The sequence below is a fragment of the Babylonia areolata genome, chromosome 5 (genome assembly GCF_041734735.1).
Source record: "Babylonia areolata isolate BAREFJ2019XMU chromosome 5, ASM4173473v1, whole genome shotgun sequence".
Taxonomy (NCBI): domain Eukaryota; kingdom Metazoa; phylum Mollusca; class Gastropoda; order Neogastropoda; family Buccinidae; genus Babylonia; species Babylonia areolata.
In genome coordinates this window covers 3,308,825-3,328,399 of record NC_134880.1, presented here as the reverse complement: position 1 = coordinate 3,328,399, position 19,575 = coordinate 3,308,825, and the positions used below count along the sequence as shown (strand labels likewise).

Below are 19,575 nucleotides of genomic sequence, written 5' to 3'. Positions count from 1 at the left end.
CACATTTTAACACTGACAAGTTTTATCAAAACTTGTACTACTTCGAAATCAAATGGGTAAGTTTGTTACTTTGCCACTGTGTGTGTGTGCGTGTGTGTGTGTGTGTGTGTTGCTGCTGCTGCTGCTGTTCGTGGTGGTGGTGGTGGTAATGTTGTTGAAAGTATGTTTATATGATGCAGTCTGTATGAATCTTTTTCTTTATTGTAATTTGTACATGCGTCCAACCAGTGAAAGATTAATTTGCAACTGTCTGTTTTATTATAGATTTAGATTGTTGGTATTCTTGTTATTATTATTGTTTGCTGCAGTTAGCTTTGTTATTTATTCTTTCTTCCTTTTTTTTTTTTTTTTTTTTAATATACATTACGTGCGTACTTCTTTGGTGGTCAATTATGTAGTTTTGAAACTAATGGGATGCTGGAAATATAAGAGGTGAATCGTATAGTTTACGTTTGTATGTTTCATTGAAAATTGTCTTTAGAGAGCAAACTGTAAGACTGATTAACAGCTTCAACTGACTGGTAAAATTACACACACACACACACACACACACACACACACACACACACACACACACACACACACTCACACACACATATATATATATATATATATATATATATATATATATATTTAATTATATATATAAATAATATATATATATATATATATATATATATATATATATTCAATAGATAGAAAGATATAAGGAGAGACAATTAAGAGACACCCAAACCCAAAGGATTAAAGTTATGATATATAGTGTCTGATATAGTTCTTTGTACATAGTGAGGAACTGAGGAAGGTAGTACAATGGTTAAGATGCCCATCTGCTAATACAGAGTCCTTGACGGTCTGGGTTTGAATCCTGCTCTCACCCTTTCTCCCAAGTTTGACTGGAGAATCAAACTTAGCATCTTGTCATTCGGATGAGACAGTAAACTGACACCCCATGTGCAGCACACACTTGGCACACTGAAAAAGAACCCATGGCAACCAGAGTGTTGTCCTCTGGCAAAGTTCTGTAGAAGGAATCTACTCTGATAGGTACACAAATATGTGTGCAGGCACCCAAGGCCTGACTAGGCGCGTTGGGTTATGCTACAGGTCAGGCATCTGCCTAGCAGATGCTATGTAGCATATGGATTTATCTGAACACAGTGATGCCTCCTTGAGAAGCTGAAACAATACCATAGTACCAGGTAGTTGGAGGTAGGGGGGCGAAGAGAGTTATAGAGATGGGGCTGGTTGTGAGAGAGAAACAGACAGTGTGAGAGTATTAAATTTAGAGTTACTGGGGTGGAGAGGGAGAAAGCCAGAGAGAGTTTGGCAACGAGGGATCTTTTTTACATTTGATGTTTTACTCACCCAGTTAGTGGGGCCATATTCATTGGAATTTGTACCCCAAGATTTGTCATTAAACTGAAAGTCCCTTGACAAACTCTAGAGCTGCCTAGAGGCCAAAATATTTGGGGAAACTCTTTGGACTGTTTGGCTCAAGTTTTTGGTTTTGTGTGCCTGGTGTGCACAAATGTGTGATAACTGATATCTGATATTTTTTTAATATTAATTGTTCAACAGTACACATAATTACAATGCAAGCGAAGACAAAAGAGTATCAACAAGCTTGAAGCTTTACATGCTCACACGTTGCCCTTCAGTTTTAACGTGAGGGCTGATGAAACATATTATAAGTAATATCAAATAACTTATTCATTAACAGCAAAGGAAGAAAAATTACAAATGAATAGAAGTCAGATAACTTTACAATAATATGACTGCAAGCATCACATTGAATGTATAATCTCAACAGGTATCACCCGATGAAAGAGAAACACGAGTAAGGAAAACAAATTAAGAAGTGGAAATAAAATTTAGAAAAGAAGATTGGAGGGGGAAACAGATGGATGAGGAGAAGTGCTAACTAATCAAACATTAGTCCATCAAACTTTGAACATTTGGTCAGTCAATGATAGGCATCCAACACAGATTTATCATTTATAATCATGTTGTACCCATTTTGTACAATATTTATTAGTTGAAATCTCTATGAATCAGAAATAAATTGATGAACAGTTTTGAATATGAAAACATTTGTATCATTTTGGAGATGGATCAGGATCTCCATTCAACAGAGTTGGGAAGTGGATGTATTTTGGAGATAAAATTAGCATTGTGTTTGCCCAAGCAACATGCAAAAATGAAAAATAATAAACAGTGTTTCGTGTTTAGGTTTGGTTTGGTTTAACATACTTTGGGTCATGTGACCTTTGCATAAAAAAAAAATCATTGGGTCATAAATGGGTTGTGACAAATTTCCCTGTCTTCCTACCCCATTGGCAATAATCCTCCATGCCACTTACATTTGCACATTTCTATAACACACACACATGTGCAACAGTGTGTGTGTGTGTGTGTGTGCGCGCGCACGCGCGCGTATTTGTGTTCAATTCAATTCAGTTCAATTCAGAATACTTTATTATCTGCTTCAACCAAAAACAGAAATTTTTTTCTTTAGGCTCACTTAAAATAAAATGTTTGTTTATCTGTATTGCTGTTGTTGCTGTGTTGAGTTGTTCTTGATCAGGGAAAATGTTCAAAATCACCCTGAAAGTGAAACAGTCAACAATCACACACCCACACACACCCACACACACACACACACACACACACACACACACACACACACACACACACACACACACAATGCAGGCTAACAGTAACACATGCACCCATTCCTGAAATCCCATCTTCCCACCTGCCCACAAATATGAATAGTCACACATCACAGAACATGTAGCATTTGCACAGCCTGTTCTCAGTTTCAAATGATGTTCAGATAGGTATCCGGAAACAGATAATGTGATAACACCAAGTGGGCAATAAGTGAGGGAAATTTATCATTATTACAATCTATAATCACAGTAGACAACAACAACAGAAACCCTTACAAAGTAATTTAGAGTAAATCATACATACACTATCACAGCCATACACACATGCAGTAATAATCACAGTTAAAGGATAGACATAACAGTACACTAAAAGTTGACATAAACATATAATAGCAGTGTGCAATTTATAGTATATTGAGTTGGGACGTCATATTCCACGCACATTCACTCTGGCATTCATTCCAGTCATACATCTGATTATCAGTTACTGTTATTTAATATCTGGATTGACATTAGAATAAAGCTGCATTTGGTTCTGTTTGTTTTGAATTTTGGAACACAGAAACGTTTGCCTGAAGTTAGGAGTTGATAATTATTTGCCAGCATATGGCCATTGTCGCTTGAAATGTGTGTGGCTTTCTGTCGAACTCTGACATGGTACAAATCACACAAACTGTCCTGTCTCACACCCACAACCTTACTGTGGTACATTTGCTGTGATTTGCCACTTCTTCCACTTCTTGGTGAAGCAATCACATGCATGTGTCAAGTGGCAATAAGTAGTGTGTGTGTGTGTATGTGTGTGTGTGTGTCACTGTATGTGTGTGTGTGTGTGTTCATGTTTGTGTGTACATTTTTGTGTGTGTACATGTTTGTGTGATTTGAATTGATTTTGTACTCCAGTGTTTATGAGTGCGCAAAAAGCACTCATGCACATCCTCACAGCCAGGTATCAGCTCTCTGTCTTATCTTTTTCTGTGTCACACAGACAGACACACTTTCTCACACTCACACACACACACACACAGACGCGCGCGCGCGCACACACACACACACACACACACACACACACACACACACACACACACACACACACACACACAGATTGGAGCTGTGATCCACTGCAGTTCACAACATGCAAGCGACGATGGCCTAAGGGTCATAGCTGATTTTCTGTGGAAGTTTTGAGGTTGTTTGTTTTGCAATGTTCTTCTGTTCAGTGTTGAACTGCAGAGGGTCAACAGCAGTGAATTTCTTTCGTAGTTTGAAACTGTTGTCATGATTATTTAGCACTATAGCAGGCAATTGAGAGGAGGCTCAAACATACAGAAGACCTTTTGGTGTGACTGACGTGCAGAACAAATCAATTAAGTCAAGTTACCAACTGGTTCCTACATCATTGGGTTGTTTCAAATCTGTATGTGTCAGTGACCGATGTCTGACTCAAACCTAAACTCTGAATGTTCAGTGGTTCCTCTTGCAAAGTGGGTCATTTACTAATGGTGGTTGAACATATCATCACTCAGAGTCAAATCATTTATCAGAAATTACACCGAAACGAAGTCGACGATGAATGATTTATTCTTTCTGTTTACCAGAGTGACAGTAGCTAGGCACTTAGTCTCTTTGCACATATAAGTAATAAGGTATTGTCTAAGCTGGTTTACAGAGTTGCTAGTTTTGACATGATCAGGTAATCAGGTATAGAATCTGAGACATAGATATGTATATGTTTGTGGTAAAAGGTATGAATGATTGCTGTGTTCAATATGGAATTTTGGTACGGTATGCTCTACTGATCTGTGTTTGTAGAAAGGTTATTGTCTGATATATCTGATGCATTAAAACACAAAGTCACGCCTTTCATTGTTTTGCACATGAGATATTTTTTTGCTATTTAAGATTTATGTTTGTCACTTCAGATTTCCTCTAAAATGCCTACATAGTACATGGATGTGTCCAGGAATACTGTTTTTACATTCATTTAGTGCCCTCCCCCCCCCCCCCCCTCAATTCCTACACACACACGCGCGCACACACACACACACGCACGCATGCGCGCGCGCGCACACACACACACACACACACACACACAAAATGTTCACACAGTGACTGAGTGAGTCACGTACATTGACTGAGTGACCCCCATTAACAGTAGCTTCACAACAGGAGAGAGCTGGGTCTTTGTTTCCCCAACCTTTGTCCAGGGTGAAGAATGTTGGGAGAGGATGATAGTGCATTCACTGCTTGGGCTGACTGCTTGAGTAGTTTACTTCTTATCACTTTTCCGCATTGTTCAGTGTTTGAAACAGGTATCTTGTTTGACTCTCTCTCTCTCTCTCTCTCTCTCTCTCTCTCTTGTGTATACATGTATACATGTATGTCTTTGAATTTGTGTCTGTCTACAGGTCCATATATGTCTGTCTCTCTGTCACTGGCAGACTGCTTGTTTGTGTGAGCCGAATGTTACGTGACAGTGGTCTCATAATCATAATGCATGCCAATAATTTTGTGTTTGGTCTTGTTTTCATTGTATATTGGTTTTATTTTTACTTTATTGCTTATTTATTTTATTTGTTTATTTTGTTCATCATTCTCTCAACTGGTGCTGTCTCTCTTCAGTCTTTGTGATTCAGTGGTTCTCTCTCTCCCTCTTTCTCACCGTCTCTCTCTCTCTTTCACTCCTATCTCTCTCTCTCTGAATGTTCAGTCAGTCTCACTCTCACTCTCAGTCTCAGTCTGTGAATCTTAAGGCTCTCTGTCTCGAGAAAGCTGCCTTTTGTCTCTTTTTCTTTCCGTTTGCATACAAAGAGAGAGAGAGAGAATGAGTGTGTGTGTGTGTGTGTGTGTGTATGTGTGTGAGTGAGTGTCTGTCTCTTTCTCTCTGCTTTGTTCTGTGAGAGTATCGCTGTATGCATGCATATATATATATATATATATATATATATATATATATATATATATATATATATATATGTCTGGGCAGGCATACATGTGTGTATGTGCACCCGTATGCGTCTGACTGTGTGAATGCAAATGCATGCATGTAATAGAGAGAATGTGATCAGTGACTTTATTTACACCAGAATTACATTAATCTGCTCATGATGCTTTTTCAGTTGGAGTGTTTTGTTTATAATCTGAACTTAATATGGAAAGCTAATTGATTAGAAAAGCAACTGAACAGTACCTGATAAAGTGCCTGTCAAAATTATTATGAATTATTGCATAGAGGACAAATTTGTGTCCAACTTCCAAGTAATAATCCATCAAACGTCGATGAATAGCACATGCATGAGTAACAAAACATGCATATTTGATCTCCTTGCATGCATATATACGTGAAGGGCGTTCAGGGGCTAGCAAGTCTGCATATATATATATATATGTTGACCTGGGAACTTGGAATTTCCACCCTTAAGTCACCAGGTGCACTGGGGATAAAACTCTAGAAATTCAGGCGAGAATCCAGGAAAGAATAAACATAAAGTTTCAAATGAATGCCTCTGGACCCCAGTGGCAAATGTTTCAGTTTTATAGATTTATATCGCTCAATGAGTCACTTCCACCAGTGGAACCATCACATGCAAGCAGTTTTTTTGTGAGTGAATTATAACAATAATAAAAAAATATTTTTATGTAGAGCTATGGTGTGAGCTGAAGCAAACCCTGGACTCTTTCCCAGTCCAATACTTTAAACTGAATTATAAGAATAAATAAAATGAACTAGAAAATTTTTTTTAAATCATAAAAGAAAGTCATAACAGCACAGTCAGTGATACCGATAAAAGGACAAATTTGCAAGACCCACAAAGTGGTGGTGTGTGTCCATCGAGATCGATGATGACCATCGTTGTCATCCAGCTGGGGATGGGGGGAGGGTGGTGGTGGGGTGGGGGGGGGGGAGGATGCTCATGAATCTATCTGTGAATGCGCAGATGGCTGAATAGTCCAATCTGTGCACGAAATGTTCGCTGACAGTTGGGGCAGACAAAGACAGGCATACCATTGTCAGGGAGCTTGTTTGCCCGTGACTTTCTGGCCTGCCTCTTCTCAACAGCTGCAGCAGTCCTGTTGGCCTCGCACAACTTGGCGCCTTTGTGCACAGCAGCACGCCATTTGTCACGGTCCACTGCAGATTCCTCCCAGGAGTCAGGGTTGATATCAAACGCTTTCAGAGAGACTTTCAGAGTATCTCTGAAGCGCTTCTTCTGACCTCCGTGTGATCTCTTCCCTTGTTGCAGCTCGCCATAGAAAAGCCTTTTGGGCAGCCGATGGTCTGGCATGCGCGCCACGTGTCCAGCCCAGCGAAGCTGGGACTTCATCAGGATGGTGAAGATGCTGGGAAGGGTGGCTTTTGCGAGCACCTCTGTGTCTGGGGTCTTGTCTTGCCACTTGATGTTCAGTAGCTTCCTGAGGCATGTTGTGTGGAAGTGGTTCAGCTTCTTGGCATGTCGTTGGTACACTGTCCAAGTTTCGCAGGCGTACAGTAGTGTGGGGAGAACTACTGCTCTGTAGACCTTTAGCTTGGTCTCAAGACTAATGCCTCTTCTGTTCCAGACATTTGCACTGAGTCTACCAAAAGTTGCGCTTGCTCTTGCAATCCTGACGTTCACTTCATCGTCGATGGTCGCATTTCGTGACAGTGTGCTGCCAAGGTATGTGAACCGCTCCACCGCACTGAGTCTCTGACCGTTGACTGTGATGTTGGGCTCAACGTAGGGTTTCCCTGGGGCTGGCTGATGGAGAACTTCAGTTTTCCTCGTGCTGATGGTAAGGCCGAAGTTCCTGCTGGCAGTGGCAAACTTGTCAACGCTGAGTTGCATGTCAGCTTCAGATCCAGCGTTGAGGGCACAATCATCAGCAAACAAAAAGTCTCTGATGATGTCTGTCATGACCTTCGTTTTGGCTTGAAGCCTTCTGAGGTTAAACAACTTACCATCTGTTCGGTACTTTAGGCCGATTCCAACATCGCCATCTCTGAAGGCATCAGTAAGCATTGCAGAGAACATGAGGCTGAACAGCGTTGGAGCCAGGACGCAGCCTTGCTTGACACCATTTGTGACAGCAAAAGGAGCAGATGTTTCCCCTTTGTCCTGGACTCGAGCCTGCATGCCTTCATGGAACTGGCTGACCAAGGAAATAAATTTCCGAGGGCATCCGTACTTGGCCATGATCTTCCACAGTCCCTCTCTACTCACGGTGTCGAAGGCCTTAGTGAGGTCGACATAGGTGGAGAACAGATCAGCATTTTGCTCCTGACATTTCTCTTGCAGCTGCCTTGCAGCAAACACCATGTCGGTGGTTCCGCGCTCTTTCCGGAATCCACATTGGCTCTCAGGCAAATGACCTTGGTCAAGGTGTGCTGTGAGGCGGTTTAGTAGGATCCTGGCAAGTATCTTGCCTGCGATGGAGAGCAAGGAAATGCCCCGATGGTTATCACAGGCTTGCCGGTTCCCCTTTCGCTTGTACAAGTGAATGATAGATGCATCTTTGAAATCCTGGGGGATCGTCTCTTCTTTCCACATGAGTGAGTACAGCTGATGGAGCTTCTCAGTCAGCACAGTGCCTCCATCCTTGTAGACCTCTGCTGGTATGGAGTCTGAGCCAGGTGCTTTGCCACTAGATAGCAGACGAATTGCTTTCTGGGTCTCAAGAGGTGTTGGCGGATCGTCCAGTGCTTCGTTGATGGGAACTTGTGGGAGACGGTCTATGGCTTCATCATTTATGGAGGAAGGGCGATTTAAGACACTGTTGAAGTGCTCAGCCCAGCGTTCGAGAATTTTCTCCTTCTCGGTGATCAAGGTATTCCCATCTGCACTGAGGAGGGGGGATGATCCTGAGGATGTGGGGCCGTAGACTTCTTTTAAGGCATCATAGAACCTCTTCATATCGTGCCTGTCAGCATATCCCTGGATCTCATCAGCTTTGTCACTCAGCCACTTATCCTGCATCTGGCGTAACTTTTGCTGAACAGTCCTGCGGATGGCATCGTACACATCCTTTTTTGATGTGGACTTTGGGTTGCTCAGGTAGGCTTGATGCAGACGACGTTTCTCATCCAGAAGCTGCTTGATTTCATCACAGTTTTCATCAAACCAGTCTTTGTGCTTTCTGGACATGGGTCCCAGGGTCTCTGAAGCTGTACTATAGATCAGCTCACGCAGGGTCCTCCAGTCAGACTCCACATTCTGGTTGTCCAGAGAGGCGGATTCCAGACGATCTTCCAGCAGCTCCACAAAGGACTGTTTGATGGTGATGTTTTTCAGCTTAGCGATGTTGAGCCGTTTTGGAGCCTTCTGGCCTTGGGGGCGTCTCTTGGGCTGGATTCGAATATTCAGCTTCGAGACTACAAGGCGATGGTCTGTCCAACACTCGGCGCCGCACATGGTCTTTGTTACGCGTACATCTTGCCTATCCCTTTTCCTGACGATGACATAATCGATGAGATGCCAATGCTTTGAGCGAGGGTGCATCCATGACGTCCTGTTACGGGTAGGGAGGCAGAAAACTGTGTTGGTTATCAGCAGTTCGTGCTCTGCACAGGTCTGAAGCAAAAGCAATCCATTTGGGTTGCAGTGGCCCACACCGTGCTTTCCAATCACTCCATCCCAGGAGATGTAGTCAGAGCCAACTCTAGCATTGAAGTCCCCAAGAATGATGAGCTTGTCTGCTTTAGGGATAGCAGCAATGACAGAGTGAAGGTCCTCGTAGAACTTCGCCTTCACTTCATCCGGGTTGGTCATGGTTGGGGCGTAGGCACTGACAATGGTGAGGTGCTTCTGGCCAGATGCCAGTGGGAGTTTCATGGTCATAAGCCTATCGTTGACTCCCTTTGGGATTCCAGCTAGCTTGCTGACAAGTGCTGTTTTTACTGCAAAACCAACGCCAGCCTCACGTCGCTCTTCGCTTCCTCGTCCACTCCAGAAGAAGGTGTAACCAGATCCCCGTTCACAGAGCTCGCCTTCACCTGCAAGCCGAGTCTCACTCAAGGCTGCGATGTCAATGTTGTATCTGGCGAGTTCGGATGCAACTAGTGCTGTTCTCCTTTGGGGTCTGTCCGCGTTATCTCTGTCCAGGAGAGTCCTTATGTTCCAAGCACCAATGGTGAGAGGAACGATCCTTGTTTTTTTCTTTTCTTTCTTGTTGTTTCGACCGCTGATGTAGGGTCCCCGCCAGCCGCGGTATGCTGGCCAGGGTGATATGGAGCAGGCAATTTTTAGGGCACCTTTTCTAGCCCCTTCCTCATGCCAGGGAGGTGAGCAGTGCATTCCTAAAGAGGGCTGCTCAGACGCTCAGACGGCTGCCGAGCTCCATCGCTGCTCCTGTCGACGAAGAACGACCCTATGGCCTGAGCCGCCTGCATGCAGGTCTGCGACTGCGACTGCCAGTGTACCCACACCTGTCGTTTCGTCGCTCGCCTGTCGCCACAGGACTTGGGGGTGATGAAATGATGAAGGATGAAAGGTTATTTTGGATGACTGATGACTTGCGCAATGAGTTTGTTTAAAGTGAAGAGGAGTTGCGCAACGTCAACCTCACTCTCTCGTCCGGGTCCACCAATTTCCAGTGGCAAGACTAAGTCGAGACGACTGGAGGATGAGCACGGATGCAGTGGATGACCAAGATATCCTTTCGGTGTCTCATCTTGCTCTCTGCACTCCACAGTGCGTTGCTGTAGCCGCCTTCCTCTCCGTTGAACCGATAGGTTTCTTCCGCAGATTCTGCCGGATCCAGACTTCGCATGCATGGGTAGACACACCCCGGGGGCCAACTGCGTGTGGCATGCACACAGCACAGTGGAGCTAGATGGCCGTCGGTGGCTCTCCTGAGCCAACGCCCTTTTATGGATCTCCATAAGGGTGTCTAGCCACCCGCCTCACCAGTCCCGGAAGGGAGTGGTGGGAGTGCCGGTTTAGTCGCCGGCACCCCGACCCTGAACAGGTTGTACTGGATTACAGGTTACCAGTAGCAGATCTAATGACCTGACCTGACCAACCCCACAAAGTAATACCATAGAAGCAACAGCACTCACTCCATGACAAATAGGACACAACTGTGGTAATACTCGTAGGATCTCCATCATGGCAAGAGTTCTTACACAGTTGATAGCTCAGGGCCTTGAGTACAATTCCATCCTGCAAGAAGGAAATAACTGGTTTTACACATAATATAATTTTATGTATTAATTAACACAACTGCAGTTAGAACAGATCTCCAGCATGTCAAGAGTTCTTGCATAGTCGATAATTGGGGTCCTTGAATAACTCCACACAGCTGGAAGGAAAAGTTTGGTTTTATTCATGTAATGTATGTTGAAAGCTGAGAGTGTCGGAAAGGGGGCCTGGAGCAGCACTTCAGCAGGCTCTCAGGCCTGAGTGACCGTTGATCCTTGCTCTGTTGGTTATCACTCATGTTAGGAACAAGTTCAAGTTGTCTATAGATTACAGTATGAGTGTGACTGCTGTCATGACAGTGTGCCAGTCAGGTTTCTGAGCAGAGTTGTGCCAGCCATTATTGACTGTGGCTACCGTGCTGATTTTAATGTTTCAGGTATTGTGTGGGTTTTGGTTTTTTTTTTGTTTGTTGTTGTTTTGTTTGTTGTTTGGGTTTGTGTGTGTGTGTGTGTGTGTGTGTGTGTGTGGTATTATCTGAAATTTCAACTTGATTTCTTTGTAACAAATTGTACTTTGTAGTCTCTCTTTTGTCTTTTTGTTTGTTTGTTTGTTTCTTCTTCTTCTTCTTCTTCTTCTTCTCTCTCTCTCTCTCTCTCTCTCTCTCTCTCTCTCTCTCTCTCTCTCTCTCTCTCTCTCTCTCTATCTCTCTCTCTCTATCTCTCTCTCTCTCTCTCTCTCTCTCTCTCTCTCTCTCTCTCTCTCTCTCTCTCTCTCTCTCTCTCTGTCTCTTAAGAAGTTCTTAGGCGTAGAAGAGCGAACTCCCAATGATTTGATATACGGGGAAACAAACAGATATCCTATCTATATAAATTCAGTTATAAAATGCATTAAGTATTGGTTAAAGTTACTGAGAATGCATGAGTCTAGACTGGCTCACAAAGCCTATAAAATGTTATTTGATCTTGATGCGCGTGGCAAAACAAACTGTAAACTGTTTATGTTTGGATTTGGGTATGTATGGCTTAATCAAGGTGTAGAGGGGATTGATGAGTTTCTTCGGACTTTTAAAGAAAGACTTATTGTTTGTAGATGGCAAGAATGGGATTTCCATGTTAACAGTGAAAGATTTAATGCCTTTAAAACCTTTTGTACTATACCTGATGTCAAAACCTATTTATTGATGAATATAGATAAACATTTAAAGTATATAATGGCTAGATTTAGACTTGGTATTTTAGAAATTGCAGAACATAGTCACCATTATAAAGTACATGATGAGTCTGATTTATTATGTCCACTGTGTAAGAAGGGGAAGGAAAATGAAGTGCACTTTGTTCTATCCTGTCCTGTTATGTATGACTTAAGAATGCAATACATACCGTTGAAATATTTTCAGTTCCCTAGTCAGTTTAGATTATCGCTACTTATGGCATCTACACATGAACAAACTATCAGAAATTTCTCAATTTATCTGTACAAAGCGTTTAAGCTTCGATCCACTCTTACCTCGTAAAATTAATTTATTAAGCTTGTGCCACTTCTGATGACACGATTACTTTATTGAGTTCAGTTAAATAGGCGTGTGTTATTTATCTGCTGTGTACTACTTAGTTAAGTGTATACTGCATGACAAAGTATGATATTTGTCTTGCTTATTTTATTCTATTTTTTCTTCTCACATATGTTTTTTTTTTTTTCTGACACCCTTTCATGAGGGGCAATGGCCTATATGAATAAACCATTCATTCATTCCATTCTCTCTCTCTCTCTCCCTCTCCCTCTCTCTGCCTCTGTCTCTGTCTGTCCCTGTCTCTCTGTCTCTGTCTCTCTCTCTCTCTCGTTTCTCACTTTCTGTGCATCGTACTATCTCTGGCTCTGTCTCCCTTTTTGTGCATGGATTTGTCACTGTGTATCCTTGTCCACTGATTCTCTAATGTGCGTGCTCTCTCTCTCTCTCTCTCTCTCTCTCTCTCTCTCTCTGTCTTGCAACGTGATGAGAAGGTTCATTCTTTTGCATGTAAACGTTTTTTTAACATACCGCTTAGAGTACTAAACAAGTTTGCATATGGTGAATTAGGACGTTATCCGCTGTATATAAATAGTGCTGTAAGGTGTATCAGGTACTGGTTAAGGTTGTTGAATATGAATGCACCAATTACCCAGACAGGCATATTTGATGTTGTTTAACCTGGACGAAAGGGGAAAAAAGTGCTGGGTGTCTTTAGTGAAAAATACTTTATTTAGACTTGGGTTTGGATATGTCTGGTTGCAACAGGGGTTTGATTGTGAGCAAACTTTTTTGTCACTATTCAAGCAAAGAATGAAAGATATATTTATGCAAGAATGGGACAAGTCAGTAATGTCAAAGATACATATCATAACTACAGACTGTTTAAAACTGGTTTTCAGTTGAGGAATATTTTGACTTGGTGGATAAAAAGTGTTTTAGGGACAGTTTGATAAAATTACGGCTTGGTTTGCTCCCAATAAATGGATCATTTTTCAGGAGAACATTCAAATGCAATTCAAATTACGCATTTATAAATGTTGTAAAGTGGTCAAAGATGAAAAACATTTTATAAACAATTGTGTCCTTGACCTGTGGCAAAAACATCTGAACTTGGTCAGTTGATGTTCACTTGCTGAAGAATGGTTCTGTTTACAGTATTTGTAAACTCTGCATTTGTATATTTAATTCCCTGACAGGAATTCTTTGACAGCAATGAAGAAATTCAGAATTAATTTACTTTGCACAAGAAGCACTTTTGTTCTTCAGGTTAAAGGTAGTATGTATTTTACATTTTGTTGTTGCTGAGTGATCACCATGTTGTGTACTTCTGACCTCTTTCTGGGGGCCGGAGGCCTGGAGATTAAAGTTTGTGTTCTTGTTGTTCTGTCTCTATCTCTCTGTCTCTCCTTTCTCACTTTCTGTGCATCATACTATCTCTGGCTCTGTCTCCCTTTTTGTGCATGGATTTGTCACTGTGTATCCTTGTCCACTGATTCTCTAATGTGCGCTCTCTCTCTCTCTCTCTCTCTCTCTCTCTCTGAATGTGTGTAAACAGTGTGAGTCTATCACTCTACCATCTATGCAATAACCCAATGTTCCAATTATTTGGGTGTATGTACATACATGTCTGTGTTTATAGTAAACTTAAGCAAGCTCTGTTTCTCTGGAAAATACTTTCTCAACTCCAAATGGTTTGTTTACCCTTTGTTTGTTTTGCTTTTCTTTCTTTTTCATATGGCATATAGTAATTAGTATATTTGCTTCTTAGAAAAAAATATCTTTCTTTTCTTTGCCTTGCATGCATGCAAACACACACACACACACACACACACACACACACTGTCTTATTCAGATGTATAAATGGGGCACAATGTTTAATATAAAAAAGGACATACATATTGTATTATGTTTACCTTTTACGGCTTTAGTGTGTGTGAATAATCACTATGTGTATATTGTGTTTTTGTGTCTATGCATTTAGCATTATGCGTGTGTGTGTATAATTAGTGCGCGCGCATGTGTGTGTGTGTGTGTAGGTGTGCATACATGTATAATTTATGTATTTTCTTTATTGATGCATCAGTTTTATAAACTTCCCGTAATTGTTTTACAGAACTTTGTCAATACTCTCCTTACATTGAATGGGAAATTATGGTGGGTAAAGGGTGGAGATTTTTCTGATCTCCCAGGTCAATATATGTGCAGACCTGCTTGTGCCTGAACCCCCTTCGTGTGAAAACGCAAGCAGAAGATCAAATATGCATGTTATAGATCCTGTAATCCATGTCAGTGTTAAGTGGTTATGGAAACAAGAACATACCCAGCATGCACCCCCCCACCCCCTCCACATACACACACACACACACACACACACACACACACACACACCCGGCACCTTATCCCCCACTCTGAAAACAGAGCATGGCTACCTTCATGGCATGGTAAAAATGGTCATACTCGTAAAAGCCCACTTGTGTACATACACTATATGAGTGAACGTGGGAGTTGCAGCCCACGAATGAAGAAGAAGAAGATTTTTTGCAGTTACTAACTTCAGCCAAGCGTGTTTGGGTTACTTCAGAAAGTAAAAACATCAGAAATGTTTAGTGTGTTACAACACCAATTCATTTTGGCTGTTTTTAGAAATTAGGTATAACACAATGTGATAGATATATGTTATCTAGAGCTCTGTATGCCTGTTAGAGGGAACTCATGATAGTTGTAAGTGTCAGTCAGCTACTTTCTACTCTATAATGTGTAGTCACACTTTCACAGATACCATATAATATGCATATGTATACACATGTATGTATACACAAATGCATACACACACACACACACACATACACACTCATGCATGTATACACATGTATGCATGCACACACATGTAAATTATAAACACATACACTCACATGTATACAATCCCTCTCACAGATACATGTATATGACACGCATGCCAATCCACACACACACACACACACACACACACCACACCACACCACACCACACCACACCACACCGCCCCCGCCTCCTCCCCCCCCCTCCCTCCACACACACACACACACAAGCTCACTAACGCCAGTGACAAGACTTCACACAGACATGGAATTCCCTTCCTTAATTGCTCTACATGGTGGAAAGGTGTGTGTATGATTGTGACAGCCTAATTCCCCCAAAAAGTATGTGAAAACTACACCACAGTGGTTCAGGCCTTTTTATACTTGGTGTCATTTATAAAATATCTTTCCTGAGTGTGACCATGGCCATTCCTTTTTATGGTCTATATCTTTGTGCTGTTTTGTATGACATTGTAACGGTTAGTTTGATACATCTATATCTGTAGATATCAGTTATACTGTGCAAAATAGCAGTCTCAGTTATGGAAAGTAAGTCTCAGTTGTTGATCAGTTACAAACTATCATGGCATGTTACATTTTGAAGACTGTTTTTGATATGGAATGTTATTGTCTTGGTCTCACACCACATTAAATATACATTTCAAAGATTCAGCATAGTTGAATAGAACTTTTTTTTCTTCTTTTTTTAACATAAAAAAAAAAAAACCATTTTTATAGGTTGACATTTTACAACAACAACAACAACATCTTAATAGACATTTATGAAGAAAGAAAAAAACATGTATAAACAGACTGACAGACAGAAACCGCCAAGCAGCTGGATTATACATAGATTGGTTATCATCATGGAGTAATTTCATTCATTTCTTAAGCTCTTACACAAGCTGCTAAGGAATACAAACTGTCAAATATCTTAAGAGTATGTTCACAGAAAGTGAACATCACACTCATTTGTTATGTATTATTTATTGTATATCAATAAAAAGAAAATAAATATGGGTGGTTAATTTTCGTTAAATCATGAACAGGTTACTAATCATTTGTGATCAATAATTCGTAAGGCAGCCATCTGGCAGAGAAAGTGGCATAGTTAAAGTTAGTGTATGCATTATATTCTTCAATTCTATATCAAGTTTTTAATTTGTTTAAAAAACCCTGATATTTGTGGAAATCTGTCTTCAATTTACATAAAAAAGTTATACTTTGCAAACAATATCATAAAACACAAAACAGCATCAGTTGTTATTGTCACATCATATCCAAATGACACAAGTGTTTCTGTTAACATTAAAATTCCTGTGTTGACACATCTCTCTTTTATCAAATCTGTTAAAGAGTTCCAAAAAATTTGCACGTAATGGCACAATAAAAAATATTATCGTCCAGTTTGGATAAATGACAACCAGTGAGTAAAAAGATGAAGTGTGAATGATTTTCTGTTTCACACAACCCATTTTGTCAGTGATATAATCTGGTTTTTGCCAGTTTTGGTACAAAATGATACAGTTTCATAACTATGGTAATGGCAGTGATGATGGTGATATTATTACAAAAACAAAGCTAACAATGGTATGTAGATGATTTTTATGGCAATGATAACAGTGACAATACTGAAGATAATAGAAATGATACAATGATAAAATGAATGTTCCTAAGATGATGACAGCAGTGTCAATGATGATTTATACAGATTATAAGATGATTTGAGTAGTACCACTACCAGTGACCATTTACATAATCCCCAAAATCCAACATAATCCCCCAAATCCAACATCATCCTCAAAATCCAACATCATCCTCAAAATCCAACATCATCCTCAAAACCCAACATCATCCCCAAAACCCAACATAATCCCCAAAATCCAACATAATCCCCCAAATCCAACATCATCCCCCAAATCCAACATCATCCTCAAAATCCAACATCATCCCCAAAATCCAGCATAATCCCCCAAATCCAACATAATCCCCCAAACCCAACATCATCCCCCAAATCCAACATAATTCCCAAAACTCAACATCATCCCCAAAATCCAACATCATCCCCAAAACCCAGCATCATCCCCAAAACCCAACATCATCCCCCAAACCCAACATAATCCCCAAAATCCAAACATAATCCCCAAAATCCAACATGATCCCCCAAATCCAGTGGGCGGTCAATCTGTGGCAGAATGGCAGGCGTGATCGATCGGTTCAAGAAGAAGAAGGGGGGGCAAAACCCGGAGTGGTCGCGGAACGGGAGCTTCCTGAACAAGCCTGAGGTGGGGTGGATCCACCCAGACCAGCAGCTGGCCCCAGATGCCGGGATATGCTACGGCGTGCGGGTGAGGGGGTTGTGGTCTTTTGTAGATATTCCTTGATTTGGAGTCTGGGAGTGTGTGTGTGTGTGTGTGTGTGTTTGAAATCATGCAGCTTTTTGTATTGAATCGTGTGTGTGTCTGTGTCGCTGTGTGTGTAAAATCAGGCATCTTCTTGTATTAAATCATGTGTCTGTGTGTGTGTGTTGACTAACATGTGTGTGTATGTGTGTGTGTGTGTGTGTGAAATCATGCATCTTCTTGTATTGAATCATGTGTGCGAGCACTTACACGTGCGAGTTATGTGTCTATGTACACCAGTGCATGTTTGTGCATCCAGTAGTGGCTTTTTACAAGTTGATGCGACACAGGAAAAATGAATACCGATGCAGGCAGCAAACAAAGAAGGAAGAAAAAAAAACAACCAAAAAAACGTGTGGATGGTGCTGCGACTGTAGTGACACACTCACCCTGGGTACAGCAGCACAGATGTGTTTTACACAGAGAACTTTGTCAGTGTGTGGTGACAGATAGTAAGAACACAGTACAATACAATAACAATACAATACAATACAATGCAATGCAATGCAATGCAATACTATACTATGCAATGTGATGCAATACAATGTGATGCAATGCTGTACAATACAATGCAGTGCTATACTATGCAATGCGATGCGATACAATGCAATGCAATACAATACAATACAACACAGTATAGTACAATACAATACAGTGCAAAACAGTAGACTACAGTGCAAAACAATACAACACAGTACAATACAGTGCAATGCAACACAATACAATACAGTACAATACAGTGCAATGCAACACAATACAATACAGTACAATACAGTGCAATACAAAACAATACAATACAGTACAATACAGTGCAATGCAACACAATACAATACAGTACAATATAATACACAATTTAGTCCATTCCAATACAATACAATACATTGCAAAACAATAGACTACAGTGCAAAACATTACACTACAGTACAATACAGTGCAATACAATACAATACAATACAACACAGTACAACACAGTACAATACAACACAACACAACACAATACAATACAATACAATACAATATAATGCACAATTCAATCCATTCCAATACAATAGAATACAGTGATGTATGATATCCTGTCGTTGACTGAAAGAGTGCTGTGTGAGTCATGGTGACAAGGAAAATGGCCTGTGTGTGGGCAGTACATTGGGAACGTGGAGGTGAAGGAATCCATGAAGAGCCTGGACTTTGACACAAGAACCCAGGTGGCCAGGTGGGTGGCAGTGTCTTGCTGCTTTCAGGACACAGACTCCTGACAGTAAGGACAGACAGGACAGTGAGGTGCTCTGATTGGGTCAGAGTCAGATGGTTTATTGTTTGTTGTATATCAGCGACAGGCCATTGTACAGACATGTTGTAAAAGTGGGGAAGGGGACAAATGCCAGTGCATGCAGTGCGTATACACATGTGTGCGCGTGTGTGTGTGTGTGTGTGTAGATGCCTGCGTGTGTGAGTGTGTGTGTGTGCGTGTGTGTGTATAGATGTCTGTGTGTGTGAGTGTGTATGTGAGTGTGTGTGTGTGTCCATATTGAGTGTGTGGAAGAGGTGGTAGGCATGCTTCAAAGCACTGGGAATCAATGGTATTGGTCATTTCGGTTTTGTCAGCAAAATCTGCAACAGCTCTGTTGAGCCGCATGTATTGTACAAGAATATACTGTTTTCTGTTTTTCATATATTTTATTTTATTTTATTTTATTTTATTTATTGATTGATTTATTTTTTTGATAGCTAGGAACATGATGCATGAAATATTCAGACTGCTGTTGGTCAATAAGTGGAATACAAGTTTTGGTCATCTGATTTCTTATCATTGACTCCTGAAATTCAGGGGATAGACAGAAAGTCTGACTGACTGACTGAGTGACTGACTGACTGAGTGAGTGATTGACCAAATGATGAATTTGGGACTGATCATCGGGTTGATTGACTGATTGTTGTAGAGAAGCCATCAACAGAGTGGCCGAGGCTGCCGGGCTTAAAACTGCCACAAAGAAAAGAAAGGTGTGTGTTTGTGTGGGTTTTTTTTTGGTATGTGGC

The 19,575-nt window shown here is 41.1% G+C and overlaps 1 protein-coding gene across 3 annotated transcripts in view; it reads left to right on the top strand.

The window, feature by feature from the left end:
* LOC143281864 (SHC-transforming protein 1-like) overlaps window positions 1–19,575 on the top strand; it is a 33,457-nt gene that overhangs the window by 335 nt on the left and 13,547 nt on the right. The window contains exons 1-4 of one of the 3 annotated variants that reach the window (XM_076587123.1): window positions 11,183–11,228; window positions 17,334–17,487; window positions 18,681–18,751; window positions 19,479–19,539. In XM_076587123.1, the coding sequence (XP_076443238.1) occupies window positions 17,335–17,487; window positions 18,681–18,751; window positions 19,479–19,539 (285 nt within the window). In that variant the 5' untranslated portion in view covers window positions 11,183–11,228; window position 17,334. Of the gene's footprint in view, window positions 1–11,182; window positions 11,229–17,312; window positions 17,488–18,680; window positions 18,752–19,478; window positions 19,540–19,575 lie in introns of those variants that run through there. The other 2 variants (XM_076587121.1, XM_076587122.1) reach the window with 2 other exon arrangements.